The sequence below is a fragment of the Castor canadensis genome, chromosome 7 (genome assembly GCF_047511655.1).
Source record: "Castor canadensis chromosome 7, mCasCan1.hap1v2, whole genome shotgun sequence".
Classification (NCBI taxonomy): Eukaryota; Metazoa; Chordata; class Mammalia; order Rodentia; family Castoridae; genus Castor; species Castor canadensis.
The window spans coordinates 39,080,842-39,095,695 of record NC_133392.1 but is presented as its reverse complement, the minus strand read 5'-3'; the positions used below and the strand labels follow the sequence as shown (position 1 = coordinate 39,095,695).

Genomic DNA, 14,854 nt, shown 5'->3' with positions numbered 1-14,854 from the left:
TCTATTCTGGGAATTAGCATTTTCCAGGTTAATTTACAACTCGCTTTTTTATGTGTTTAATTTTTTCATTTTGAAGAGTGTGAAATGTTGATTTCCTATATGCATAATTTTAAAGTGTAAATTTTATATTTTGTAGTTCCACCACAATTAAAATTATATCTGTATTTAATAAATGTTCAGCATAATATTTTAAAAATCAAGATTGGGAACAATATTTTTTAACTTTAAAATTTTATTTTAATAAGTTACTATTTCTTACATTGCTTTTCAATACATATGTATCTTTTACATGAAAAGAATAGTTATAGATTATTTTCAAAAAATTGGCATGAATTACATCTTAATTTGTCTACTAAAATTAACTTGATCTAATTAAAAACTTTTAAATGTTAGAGGTGATCATTCCTCTTTACAAACTTAAATGAGAAAAGATTTGGTTCATTTGTACGTATAAGAAGTTTACAATGAAAAAACTATGCAGAATGACTATTTTTACTGATTTTTTTCATCTTTTTGTTGTATTTTTAACTTTTTATTATCATATTGTTGTACTGCAGGACATTGTGACATTTACAAAAGTTCTTACATATCATAGTTGAATTCACCCACTCTGGGAATGATTGTTTAATGTGAGTAGTTAAATTGTTCAAAGGTAGTAGATTTACAAAGGAGTCTACTCAGTAGTTTTAAAATCTGTTTACTGTTGTGTGCTAGTTCTGGACCTTAACTATCAAGACTACAAATATGATCATGAAATAGATTTCAGTAGCTCAAAATCTAAAGCTATTAAAATCAAATCTGAGCAATGTAAAGAACCTAATAGAGAATAGAAAACAGACCCCTTACAGGTTGAGCAAAGCTTCACGCCCATTCGGAACTCTGATCGCCTCCAACTGGACTGCTCTCAGGGGTAGTTCAATAGACCTAGAAGCAATCAAAGAAACAGGGCACCCCTTGTGGACTAAGAGGTGAGGATTTCCCAGGAATTAGTATTTGAAAAGGAAATGGAAGGATAGGACACCATTTTGGTATTTACAGAAGATTAAACACATTTATAGCTAGATGCTAAAATTACCAATTGCTAAATTTTACCAATCACTAATTTATCAAATCTATTTTTCAAAAACAACTACCATTTTCTCAAAGTGTTTATTTAAAATTAATCATGTTAACTCTTATGTTTGACGTTAAACTCTTTTAAATAATCAGTTTTAAATATGTATCCAGTTGTGGATGCCTCTTATCTGATGAGTTCATCTCCTCCGCAGTTTCGGTGTCTGAACTGCTCAGCTTCGCAAGTCTGCTCTCAGGATGGCCCTTTGTATCAGGTAAGAGGCACTCACGACGGTACATATGACCATCATGATACCACGCAGGGACTGCTCTCATCCCAGACCCCAGTTCCTCAGACACACCACTTTTATGTGAAACAAATGTTTTTTTTTATCTTTTCAAAACTTAAATACTCAGAGTTTCCCGCTATTCCAGTTCTCCTGAATTAACTATTTAATTTTAGTTAAGCTAAAAATGAAAGCATAGGCTGGGGTGTAGCTCAGTGGTACATCACTTGCCTAGCATATGGATTCAATCCCCAGCACTGCAAAAAATAAAAATTTAAAAATATAAAAATGAAACTTTATATAAAGTCATTATTTATGAGTAAGGAATTTTTATTTACCAATTTCAGCCCTTGAAAAAGCTCTGATCCATATTGGATTAGAGTGTTACCTTCTTTGGATAAGTGTTTTTTTTTTTTTAATGAGTCAATTATCTATAAGTGAAAGGTGCTGTGCCTGATTGGGTGGCTCTAAATAGCAGCAAATGCTAAATTTACTTGGGTTACCTCTTAAAAATGAAATCGCAGTGAGCTGATTTAGTAATGCACTGGGAAAGCTGGATCATGTGTCTAAAGAAAGTTTATGTAGTTAAAATACTTTTGAAAGATTTGGGGCCAGGAGGTGTGTGGCTCAAATGGTAGAGCACCTATCTACCCAGCAAGCTCCAGACCTTGCTTATTCAAAACCCAGTACTTCCAAAAAAAAAAAAAAAATTGGAGCCAGGCACAGTGGTTCATCCCAGCTGTGCAGGAGGTCAAAAGTAGGATGATTGTGGTCTCAGGCCCACCTGATCAAAAACATAGGCCCCCTACCTGAGAAATGAGGGGAGGACGGCTCAGGCAATAGAACACCTACCAAGCAAGCATGAGGCCCTGAGTTGAAACCCCAGTACTGCCAAAAATGAAAAAACTAAAATAATAAAAATTTGGAAAACAGAAGAGACTAAGAGTAGTATAGTAAAGATTATTGTTAAAGATGATCTGTCAACCGGAGGAATGACTCAAGCTGTTAGAGTGCCTTCTTTGCAAGTGTGAAGCCCTGAGTTCAAACTCCAGTCCCACCAAAAATAATCTGTGCACAACCTCAATCTCATGGACTAGTTTTAGCATTTCTTTAAAATATACATTGTTTTTTTACCCCAGAAATGAAGGTAGAGTTCATCCTATTTCTTTGTAGCTAACAAAATGGAATTATGTAACAACTTAAGTAAAGTTTAGTGTTGGGACAAATTAATATACTCTAAGGATTAATAGAACATTTCAAATCCCTAATCAAAAAATTTTAATTATCAATTTATCTAGAATTTCCCTCAATCTTTTGCTGTGATAGGGGAATCCCCATGCCTCATTAAGATATGTGCTTTTTGATACACATGGTGTAAGTCCTAATTTCTTAGAAATGGAGCAAGCTAATATAAAGGCCAAGAGAAAGTTGTTTAGGCAGCAAAGTCATCTTTCTGCTTGCATTACAGAGATGAAAATGAGGGTGAGCAAATGACTTAGTTGACCTAGTGAAATCTGTAAAAATCTGAACTACATACTTCCTTCATCTTTAAGATTCATAGCTGACTTTGGGATGGTGACTTGTGGTGCTACACCTTTTTCATAGCTCTAAACCATACATACATGGGTTTTTGCTTTTATTCTTGATATTGGTGTCTATTTTCTTAAACTCTGACCCTATGCTTTAAATAACAAGTAGAATAAGACAAATATTCAAATCAACACTAATTTCCTTTTACAACACTTCATTATGGCTAATGATCTTGTAAGAAAATTGAATGTTTTTAAAACTTCTCCAAATTCATTTCATGAAAGATAAATATAGCAAAAAAATTGACAGAGAAATCACAATTAGAAAACTAGCACCAAATCTCATTTTGAATATAAATAAATTTACAAAGATGATAAATAATATCCTAAAATACACTAAATAATATGCTAAAATACTATACAAAAGAATATAGACCAAGACCTAGTGGAGTTTTTATCAGAAATACAAGAGTGGCTTAATGTTGTGGAGGAACTAGAGAGATAAATAATAAGCTTATATTTTACACACACACACACACACACACAAAACCCACTAGTAGAGGCTAAAAAGGCATTTGATAAAATTCAATATTAAGTACTGATTTTTCCCACCAGCTTCTTATTTTGAAATTTTTCAAAACCATAAAATGTTGAAATAATTATTTCAGGGACTATTCTTTTCCTAGATTTACCAATTAACATTTCACCACTTTTCCTGCCTCCTTTTCCCTCTCTTCCCTTTCCCATCTCCTTTTCTTATTGCTCTATTTATATGCACCTGGTGGAGTTTATTTGAAAACAACTTAGGTGTCATGAAAATTGACCAGTAAATATTTCATCATGTATTTCTTAAGGACAAAGACAACTACTCATATATATCCAAAATTCCATTTCATACATACAAGAAATATAAATAGTGTGTTCTCCTTGTGATTAAATTCTGAATTTAAGTGTAATTCCAAACACACTTTTATCAGATTCTTGTTTTTCTTGACAAAGTTAACCATTCTAAAGTTCATCCAGAAGTACAGGCAGGCACCTCTGGTCAGTCACATTTTTAAAGTGAGTAACTAGTGGACAAGTTCACTGCCACGTGGTAAAACACATTATGAAGCTTTAATAGTTAGAATCAGGTACTAACTTAAACATAGATATTTGAATATAAAGAATGCTCAGGAATAGACACTAGTATGTATGAGTCTATAAGACAGTATTTCAAATTAATGGAGGAAAACTCCTTTAACAAATATGGATTGAGCATGTAGTGCACACTGGGCACGCTTCTCGTCCAGGGAAGTAAACATGAACATGTCTTTCTCCCATGGAACTTATACTCTGATGACTGTTTTTAACAGACAAAAAAAAATTAAAAAATTTTAAAGTAGATAGATAGACTATATTTTATAACATAAACAAAGGAAGACTTCTTTGGTGCTGTGGTTTTTGATGGGAAGGAAGGGAACATCTCATATAGAGCACTTCACTCAGAGGGAACCAACTGGGAAGGCTCTGAGCAGTGGGTATATGTTAGTTTGAGAACTGCAAGGAGGCCATGGTGCAGAGCAGACAGTACAGAAGAAGGTGACTGGAAATTGTGCAGTCAGAGCTGTAGGGTGGAAGGTAGGATGCAGATCTCACAGAGCTTGTTTCCATCAATGGTACTGATTGTGGCAAGGGACTTCACCACCAGAGTTAGTCTCCAGTGGTTTAAAGTGGTAAGTATTTAAAGTGATACCATAAAAGATCAAGAAGAAAATGCAGTTGAGAAACTAATCTCTTGGTTGGTATGGGTTTTCACATTGTACCTATGGGTGGGGGAGGGGGAAGACTAATCAAGTTAACTATTAATGTTGAAAAGTACAAGGCAAAAATCTGAGAAGTAAGTATTTTCAGTATGTGAGAAAAAGGATTGATGCCATTAATAATAAGCAATTCATATTTCTAGAGGAAAAGCTTAACTTTCCACCGAGAAATGAACAAAGGCAAGTTACCAAAAAAGGAAGTACAGTTGGCTAATAAACATACAGAAATGGTTAACTTCTTTAGAAGTCAAGAAATGCAAAAAGAAATAAAATACTATTTTATGTTTATTAAATTAACAAATTAGGACAGGGAAGGAATAATACTCTTATCAGCAAGGCTCTGGTGAAATGGGCACTCATATTTCTTTTAGAACTGTAAAAGCAGAGCAAATTACTTGAAGACGAGTCTGGCAATATTTGCCAGAAAACCTTTTTAAATGTGTGTGTGGTTTATAAACTAGTAGTTCCATTTCTAGGACTCTATCCTGGGGGAAATTCACATCCTGAGATATAAATCATTGGGTCAAGATTAATTTACAATAGCAAAAAAAAAGTTGGAATAAACTCAAATATATAGTAAGAGGAGACACATGTAATTTATGGTTCATTTCTTTAATTAGCATAATATGGAGCTATTAAAATATCATGTAAGACTGTATTCAATGGCATAGAAATATGTTTATGGAATTTCAAATGAACAAAATTACTTACCAAACGACATCCCAGCTACTTTTGAGGGAGAAACAGGAGGATCATGGTTTGAGGCCAGTCTGGGCAAAAGTTAGCAAGACTCTAGCTTAAAAACAAGTTGGGTGTGGTGGTGTACACCTGTAGTCCTAGGTACTCAGGAAATGAAGGTAAGAGGACGGTGGTTTTGAGACCAGCCCAGACGAAGTTAGTAGGAGACCCTATCTGAAAAACAAACCAAAAGCAAAAGGACTGGGTTGGATTTAAATAATTTTCTTCTCTTGCCTTGGTGCTTTTCTGTTCTTTCCAAATTTACAGTAAAAACAAGTCACTTTTATGATAAAAATAATTTATTCTTAAAATAAGGAAAAAGTACATCAATCAAAGACAGTCTTACTCTCTAAGATTATCACATGAAGAGTATACTTTGAGCATATCTACACTTTGTTTTTATTACATAATGACACTTGAGGACTAGAAAGTCTATGAAATGTAGGTCCATTCAGTATAAATCACTTAACACTAATTGATAATGAATGATATGCCATATTTCATTGTAGTAGTACAGTTCCATTTTACCTCAGAAAGCAAACTAAAACACAAATAGAACTTAAAGTGTACCAAGAATTATCAGTGTTCTGATACATTTCAATAAAATTATTAAACCTCATATGTGGGCATTGAACAAACACAAATAGTTTCTTGGAGGAGAAAACAAAACTATCTGAGAAAATTTCAACCACTGACAACTAAGCCATTTTACTCTCCTCTCTACCATCATGTGTAGTACAATCGTATAAGATGCGTGTATTCTCAAACAAGTGACACACTTGCAGAAAGTGCACAATTCAACAATCAGAAAAAGAAAGCAAAGTTTGAAGGGCTATTTACAGCATGGGGCAAACTTTGGGTTGGAGTATAGGGTGGAATGGGATTTAATAACCTTAGGTTAGGGTGACTCTTAGTGGTCTCAAAAGCTGGCTGACTGCTACAGAAACACCCAGAGAGTTTTGTAAAATGCAGGTTTCTTTGCCCCACTCCCAGATAATGATTCTGCTGGAGCCAAGTAAAGTTTAAAATAAAAACAACTAAATAAAATTTAAACTAGTATAATTTTAGACCATGTAAACCTTGAGAGACAGACTTTTACTCTAGCCCTTAGAAATCTGGTAGTGCTTCCTCAAGTCCTACCCCATGTCCTAATCTGAGCTGAAAGGTAAAGTACCCCAACACTGAATCTTCTCAGTATATAACGACATAGCTGTAAATGCTGAAATGGCCACTTTCAGGATTGTAGGATGTGAATCTATCCTTTTTATCTATCTAAAAGAATCCACATCTTAACCACATCTCTGCATTCCCGTACACTAAGATAGAGAAACATTGGCCAGTGGCCATCTTGGCCTTTTTCTTTTCTTTTCTCGTAGAAATCAGCACCTTGCACTTTCTAGGCAGACCACTTGAGCCATGTCCCCAGCCCTTTTGCTTTCAATATTTTTACAGATGGAGTCTCAGAATTTTTTCTGGGACACAGCCTTGGGGACTGAGATCCTCCTACTTAGAGCTACTTAGCTGGGATGACAGCATGCACCACCATGCCCAGCTTACTGATTCAGATGGGCTCTCACTCATTTTTTGCCTAAGCTGGCCTCAAACCACAATCCTCCTGATCTCCACCTCTCTAGTAGCTGGAGTTACAGGTGTGAGCCACTGTGCTTTTTCTTGATTTCATAAAAGTAGCTCCTCAAATTTCATTTTACAAAGGGGAACCTGCAGCTTTAAGAAAAGAGAAATCATTGGTTCTTCAGACCCTTTCTGACTTTGTGAAATAGAGGTAAAAACATATGCCTTTATCTGCAAGCTCTTTCCTCTCTAGAACTGTATGGTAGCCAGATGTATGATACCTTTTCTACACAAAGTGACACCAAGGTAAACCTTCCAATTATATAACAGATATGAATATTTAATAGTATCAACTGGCTACTGAAAATACATAGTGACCTAAATATTTCATATAACAATTACTTGTTTTTCAATATTTAAAAAAAAAAAACCAGTGACACAAATTTTAAATGGAAAAAGAGAAAAGCATCAAATTTATAAAAAATGTACTTTGTGAAAACTACTCCAGTTTCATAGCTTCATAGCTTCATAGCTTTGGGTATCCTCTTGAGGAGTCATTGGGTTCTCACCAGCAACAGCTCTGAGAGAGTCCAGCCTGCCGGCTCCTTTTGCTCAGCCCCACAGGGTCACCAGTGGGATGCCTGGACACAAGGCATGTAGCTTGTACTCTTTCACAGGCCCATGGTACTGATCACATATGGGACCCTGTATGATATCTAGGCCTTTGAACATGACCTCTGCTGCATATTGGTGAAAAGCTGACTGATTCAAGAAAAATAATGGCAATTAAAAGAAATAGTGTTAATGGTAGTACCTTAAATCTTAAATGGCAACTTAAATCTTACCTGCTATATTCACCAGTACCAGGAAATATTGTAAATTATAACCCCAAATTCTTAAGAGCTTTGAATATAAATTACACTGTTTTTATGTAAACACGGTCTTATTCACCATTTGTTTTTATTTTCTAGTCATACCCTATGGTATTGCAGTATCGACCAAGAATTGATTTTGGTTAGGCCAACGGGCCTAGATATCTCTGAAATGAATCCTGCACTATTTGTTTACTCATCAACAGATTGCATAGTGAATGGAGTGTGGACTAGAGGGACACAATCAGATTTTCAGCATGCAAATAAGGCCATTGTCTGTCTCTGAACTGTCAGTTGCATTCACATTGTTTCTATTAAGATCAAATCAAGTGCCATTCTGCTACTGAACCATCTGCATAGGGTAATTGTGCTGTCTCACCGTGTGCAAGTCAGGTTCGAAATCAGTTGGGTGTACAGCTGTGATTCAGCCTTCTGAATATTTTGCTTGCCTGTTCCAAGATTGTTCTAATGTTTAATTACACTAGTTAAATGTCTCAATCTTTGTGGTGTTACAGTTTCCACAGTCAACTATTTTATTAATTCTTGTTTAAATAGAGTACTGTACAAGAACCTAGTAATTATACCTTGAAATTATTTTGTCTGGAAATATATTTAGAAAAGTGGTTTCTGAGCCACTGCCCTGTTGTTAGTAAGCTTTTTGTGTAAAAAAAAAAAATAATAGCTCATTCTTGAGGCTGCAAGTCCTTTTGTGGAGAATTCCAATTTTTCTTTTGCATTAGAGCACATCATTTTTGTAGACATTCTAAGCATCTGTCTGTGTAGTCTATCAGTTGCACAAGGAAGACATGTTAGTCCTCCAGATTGAAAATGTATATCACTTCTTGGACAACCGAAGTTAGATTCACAACCATTCGAAATGTTGGCAGCTCATCACAGTGACTTCTAATAAAATTGTTGCATAAGTAAGGTTAATCTTTCATAATGCCTTATGACCAGTGGGTGCTGCTTCATGAAACTTCATCGTGTAGCCCATTTTATGTACGTATCATTACATTGTTGCTGTTACTTACCGAATGCATTGTTTTCTTTTTAAGTTGGCCTTATGTGTGTGTCACTGTGGCATGCAGAAGGTTATGTATGATGATTTTAAATATTAGGATTTTTAGAGCAGATAACATTAGCTATTTTATGGATTTCAAGTCTCAAAGCAGTTGTAGATTAAAACTATTACCTATCACATTTCCAAACTATATGCATAAAATAGAATAAATGCAGTGTAGTAGGTAAATATGCTAATCAGAATTAATGCTTTGAGGATATTTTATTTTAGATACTGTAGTAATCAGGGGGAAATGGGATTGTTGTTTTACATGTGAGTTCATTAAAGGTCAGAACTATGATAATGTCCTTGATTTTGCGGTTTTGTTAAGTCTTCCATTCAATTTGGGATTAGTCTGCAAATCAAAGAATGTCTTGTTCCTTTAAATTACATGAAAAACTTCATTATAAACCTCTTAAAGTATATAGCTGTTTTTCAAAGACCTTCTTGAAAATTGTTTCATCAGTTACTTTGAAACAAACAACTTAATCTTTGAAACTTGGAAAAGAATCTTGAAAATTAGGAGAAATTACTTGTTTTAGAAATCTGACATACACAGTCTGTGTTACACACAAAGTTTTTATACTGTATGCATGGCACATGTGCTACAGTTTCTAGTAACTGCGTCACATTCATGCCTTCTGAATTTCAAAATGCTTCATAGAAATAAAACATTGTACAACTCCAAGAAGCATACAGATATTGCTCAGTCTTGATGCATTTCATAATTTAAAAGGCTGAAAGTTCATCATTTTTTTCAAGTCAAAAAGTTTATAAAGTTTGAAGTTTTCTGTTGTTCTGACTTTTGTGAAGGTTACAACGGTACCTTCTTAACTTTATTTTATTAAATTATGTTTGTTCTTGGAAGGGCTCACAAGCAGAATTTAAAAGGCAACTTTCATTAAGTCTTTAAATGCTTCTTGGAGAATACCATTACCCTCAGCCAAAGCCTGAATTTATTATCTAGCTACAGAAATTATTTTCCTGTGCTGTGAAACCTAGTTCCTAGATTTTCCTAAGAAATTTTTTCAGTTATTATAAATTTGTCACATGTAGACCAGTGATTAAAATGGTGTTTTACATATGGAAGTTAATTTTAATTAACTCAAAATTAATTAAGAGTACATTTTGAAAACCACAGGTGAGACTGAGATGTTTGGCTCCCCAGCCAAAATTTATGGTCATAAATGAGTTTTATATACAAGATCTCTTTAAATTTGACCTGTTGCCTGATCATTAGTCACTTCACTATTTTCCAAGCAAACATATAGGAAATAATTATGGAATTGAGAATAGTTTTATGTAAAATTCCTTTATTTAACATTAATGCATTGACATTTTACTGAAATGCAATGGAATATGTGCCAAAACATGTTAAAATCTGACTTAATCAATTGCTATTTGGAAAAAGGTACACATTTTTTCATTGTCCTGAATAATATGGTATTGCTACTACAACCATAGACTTCTTCAGCCAACCTCTTTCAGTATATCAACTAGGAGTTTCTTAAGTATGGAACTACTTTCATGTCTAGTAATACACAATATTCCCAGTTATAACTACCTTTACTTCAGGTTATAGAATTTACAAGAAGCCAGGTATTAAAAAAATGTACAGGCGCCTTTTGTGGTTAGCTTTATAAATATAGAGTGCTAAAAACAAACTGTTTATATAAATAACTTATAGGAATAATTATTTGAATCTGTAAAATCAGAAATAAACCTGAATTAATTTATTCTTTAATCTGTTATTTCTTAAGCAATAAACTGAAAGAACTTTACTTCCATAAAAGATTTTATCTGTTCTATCTGCCTTAAAAACCAGCTATAAAAGGGTGAAGGAATCTTGGATATAAAGAATGCCTGTGATTTATAAATCACTTTAAATTGAATCACATCAATTTATAAAGAAATCAAAATATGACCCTTTCTTTAGATTACTAAGACACTTTTTAAGAGGTATGAAAAAATAAAGGAAAGGGTTCACTGATGAGGTAATATTAAGGATAGGGTTTGCGTAACTTGGGCAATGTCTTTTAAGTATCTTTAAATATTGTTTCTTTATTCATTGAACATGTTTCCCACACTAATATGCCACATTTTGTAAGTGTAATGAGTGTGCTCAACTATATTGTACACTCAAATGTTACCTAAATTTAAACTGATTCTTTAAGAAGTATTATGTAACATTGTGAACTGTTTAGCTTTATTGAATATTTAAAAGAAAGTGCCTCATTGCTAAGTGCATTTGTGTTTTCAATTTAGTGCATAAGTTTTGAGTTATCTGTACCTGTCTCTTATGAATGGTTTCCTATCTAAATAGACACTTGCACATGAGACTAGTCTCTTTTTAAAAGATTTTCATAAGAATTTAGATATCACCAAAGACATTACTCTTAATTAATAACCATGTTAGAGAGATAGTTTTACCAGTTCAGAGGTTGGAAATGTTTAGATTACAACTTAATTTTACATAATGTAGTTAGGCAATAACCTTGATTAATTGCTAAATATCACCAAAGAAAGGCTTTAAAACCAATTTTCTTGGTGAGATCAGTCAAATGCAGGTTTGTTGGTTGGTTGGTTGGTTGGTTGTTTTTTGTAATAACCAGAGCACACTTCCTTCAAATGTGTTCACTTTTTTTTTTTAGCACCATATAATAGATCTTAGGAAATCCTCAAATGTGAGAAAGAAGAAAGAGATAAATACAACAAATAGCCCCCAGCTAAATGAAAAGTGGGAGAAATACATATTTTTAAAGAAAATTGAGATTTTAAATTTTAAGAAGCATTTCATTCTCTGGAGGCAGTATAAAATAAATTATACTTATTTAGCTCCTGGGTTCTTAGTAAAATGAGAAATTTTATTAAAGACAGTTTGGTAAAAGTGCTGATATGCAGGTTCTATTGGATTTATAGAATTTCTATATTCTAAAGCAAAATTTTCATAAGGGCCTTTTTTTTCTTAAATAGACAACTCTGTCTTGTTTTTTAGCAGTTACTGTATTGTTATTAGAGTTTAGCCATGCAGCCAAATTTGACAAAATGGATCACAGAACAAGAGCTTTTATGTCCATCAAGAGAGGTGTACTGTTGTGACATTTCTCCCTGGAAGTTCATCTCTACATCACCTTTAACTCACATTATGAAGTCTGTCTGACAGGTCATGAGGGTAAGCCTCCTCGGATGGGAGAAAAACATTCTCACACTCTATTACATAGTCTGACCTAGGCAAGCACTGTACCACTGAGCTACATCCCTAACCCATTACTCTGGTCTATCAGAAAGAATTTTCTAGCAAAATAAACTTTATATCAGTAAGATATATTCTGGTTGTAGGAATATCAAAAATGAGTAAGTTTGTCATAACTTTTCTGAATTAGAAACACAAAAACTTAAAATGCTGTTATCATTATTTTAAGGTATATATCCCTAATAGTTTGGAGAGCAATTAAAGAGCATAGCATATCTGCTAGATCTGATTCTTGAAAGATATTAAATACACTAAAGACTCAGAAGCCTTTTCAAAGCACAAAATAACCAGGTGTTTCTGGATTTACTTGACAGTTCAGTAGTATTTTGGTGGAAAACATGAGGCTGAAAGTTCATTAAAATGTACTAGACAGTACAGCGTTTTCATACTTTTGTTTTTGTTAAAGCAATGATGTTTTTCTAGTAATTTAAAAGTGATTCTCTTCCTGTAGTAGTTTTCACAAATGGCATGTTTACTTGCTGCCCTTGTATTTTCAAATAGAATTTAAATGCTTGAGCACTTCCTTTTCAGAAAGTTATAAAATCAAACTTAGAGATAATTTAATTACTTTAAATGCTCATGCGAATGTTTGTATACTCATTATGCCCCTTCTTCTGTGATTCAAAACTTAAGACTGATTTTTCAGAAATGCTTTTCAAATTTAATTATCTTTAAATCTAAAATCAAGTGAAGCAGATATATGTTAAATACTGAGACTAGTTTTCTTCCATCTTACAGATCTTTATGGAATAAACTAATTCAGTAGAAATAAGAGTAAGTATTTCTGAGTAGTGTACAGAAAGTAAACAGCTGACTTACCTATCCATACACTTCACATCAGTCCACTGGAGCAGTTCTACACATTAAAATAAGATCAGCCTAACTTTGTTTGAGGGCAGTTTTCCTTTCCTCTTGTTTTTCTAGAATGGGGGTGGGGCCTAAGTGTCCTTATGAAGCTGTGGTCCAGGCAAGAGCTTGGGGGAGGGGTACCAATGTTCCACTGCTTTCCTGCATCTGGCAACACAACCGGGATCAGTTCTTACACAAAGTAGCCCTCAATAAGTAAAGCTATCATAGCATATATTGTAAAGTTATGTTGCTAATTTTACTTTGAAATATGAAATGTTTTAAGCTTTTTGTCAAAAGTGGTAACATCTTAAAACAAATAAAAACCTTTTTGTGGTTGTAAGACTTAGCTTATAAATCATTCAAATTGAAGTGAAAGAATTACCAGGTCATTGTTAATGACTTAGTCTATTAAGAATATATGTATTTTTGTAAAGGAAAAGCACTTGTAGATATTTAATCAGTATAAGATATATGTCTGTTTTGCAGAAATAAAATGCTGCTTAGAGTCTCTTTAAATATTTTTTATTTTTATGCCCAAATGTATTTTTTGTTGATCTATGGAATGTTCTGTACAAAGCTGTATGATTGTACTGTTGGGCTAGATACGTTTTTAAAAAATAAAAAAAGTCTGGGCTTAGCCACATATATTTGACCATGTTAAAAATAGTATCTTTGTTATTAAAATTTTTTGATTGCATAATTTATTGTTTGTCATCTGTTTAATATTAGTAGCTATAGATTGTATTCTCTGTTTAAAATAGCTCCTTTCAGTACTACTCCCATAGCAATTTTTTTTCCTTCCCGTAGCAAATTTTATTGAAATTTGTTGAATATTTGAGATCATAAACATTTTCTAAAGAACCTTGAGCTGTTCAGTTTTTTGTTTGTTCTGTTTGGCTTTTTTAATGTTTTCCTTAGTACATAGTAGTTTTATGGGGTGGGGGAGGGAGGTGTTGTGACAATTCCATATATGCATACAGCGTAGCCCTGTTTGGTTTGCTTCTCCAGTATAATTCTTCTTTACCCTCCCCTTTCCTAAAATGGCTTTGACAGGTTTCATGTTCCGTATTCATACATATGTAGAAAATACGTAAACCATATTCACCCTCCTTTACCCTCTTCATTTACCCTCCTCCACCCACTAGTGCCCTCCCCTTATTGTAACTTGTTTTACATTCCTGTCCTTCATCGTTCATGTGTCTGTTCACTTTCAGGGTAGGGGTTGCCTGGTACTTTACCTGTAAATATACAGAACTTTAATCAGTCTAACACCCTCTGTACCTTACTCTGTTCCCCTACCTTGTATTGGTCAACAGTTTTCAGTGTTTTGTTGTATCTTGTTCCTACGTAGATGCGATGCATTTCAGTATTACTCACTCTCTATCATTCTCTTCTTCTTTCCCTTCTCCCCTAGTTGAGCTGTTCCGTTTTAAAATGGCCCTCAACTAATACTTCAGGTGTCTGCACAGACATACCCTGGTGGGAATTTCTTGTTTTGTTAGATTAATCAAATCCAAAGAATCTTGAGAAAGTAATCAGGAGTCCAAGAAAGGCACAAGTAAATTAAGATTATTTCCTTTGTTTTTATCACACTCTGCATGCACACTGAACCCTGAAGGTGGCTGGAAACCCCAAGCCTTGTGGTGAGGTGCAGTCCAGCAGGATTTGGCTTCCTTCCATCCTTTAACCCCACTCTCTCCAAGTCTACTGCAGAATGAGAAAGAGCATGGAGGATCCTGCATAGGAAGTGCTCAAAAAATGTAGCATATATTTCTCTCCTCTTGCTCACAGAACATGTGAGGAAGTCTCCAGGACATAATGAAGCCGTCCCAAGCAGGA

The 14,854-nt window shown here is 34.0% G+C and overlaps 1 protein-coding gene across 7 annotated transcripts in view; it reads left to right on the top strand.

Annotated features, from left to right (window-relative positions):
• Positions 1 to 13,715, top strand: part of Pcgf5 (polycomb group ring finger 5) — a 101,946-nt gene extending 88,231 nt beyond the window's left edge. For 6 of the 7 annotated variants that reach the window (XM_020183933.2, XM_020183932.2, XM_074078785.1 and 3 more), the window contains 2 exons: positions 1,269 to 1,328; positions 7,953 to 13,715. In XM_020183933.2, the coding sequence (XP_020039522.1) occupies positions 1,269 to 1,328; positions 7,953 to 8,000 (108 nt within the window). In that variant the 3' untranslated portion in view covers positions 8,001 to 13,715. The remainder of the gene's footprint in view (positions 1 to 1,268; positions 1,329 to 7,952) is intronic. The other variant, XM_074078787.1, reaches the window with a different exon arrangement.
• Positions 13,716 to 14,854: the final 1,139 nt, after the last annotated feature.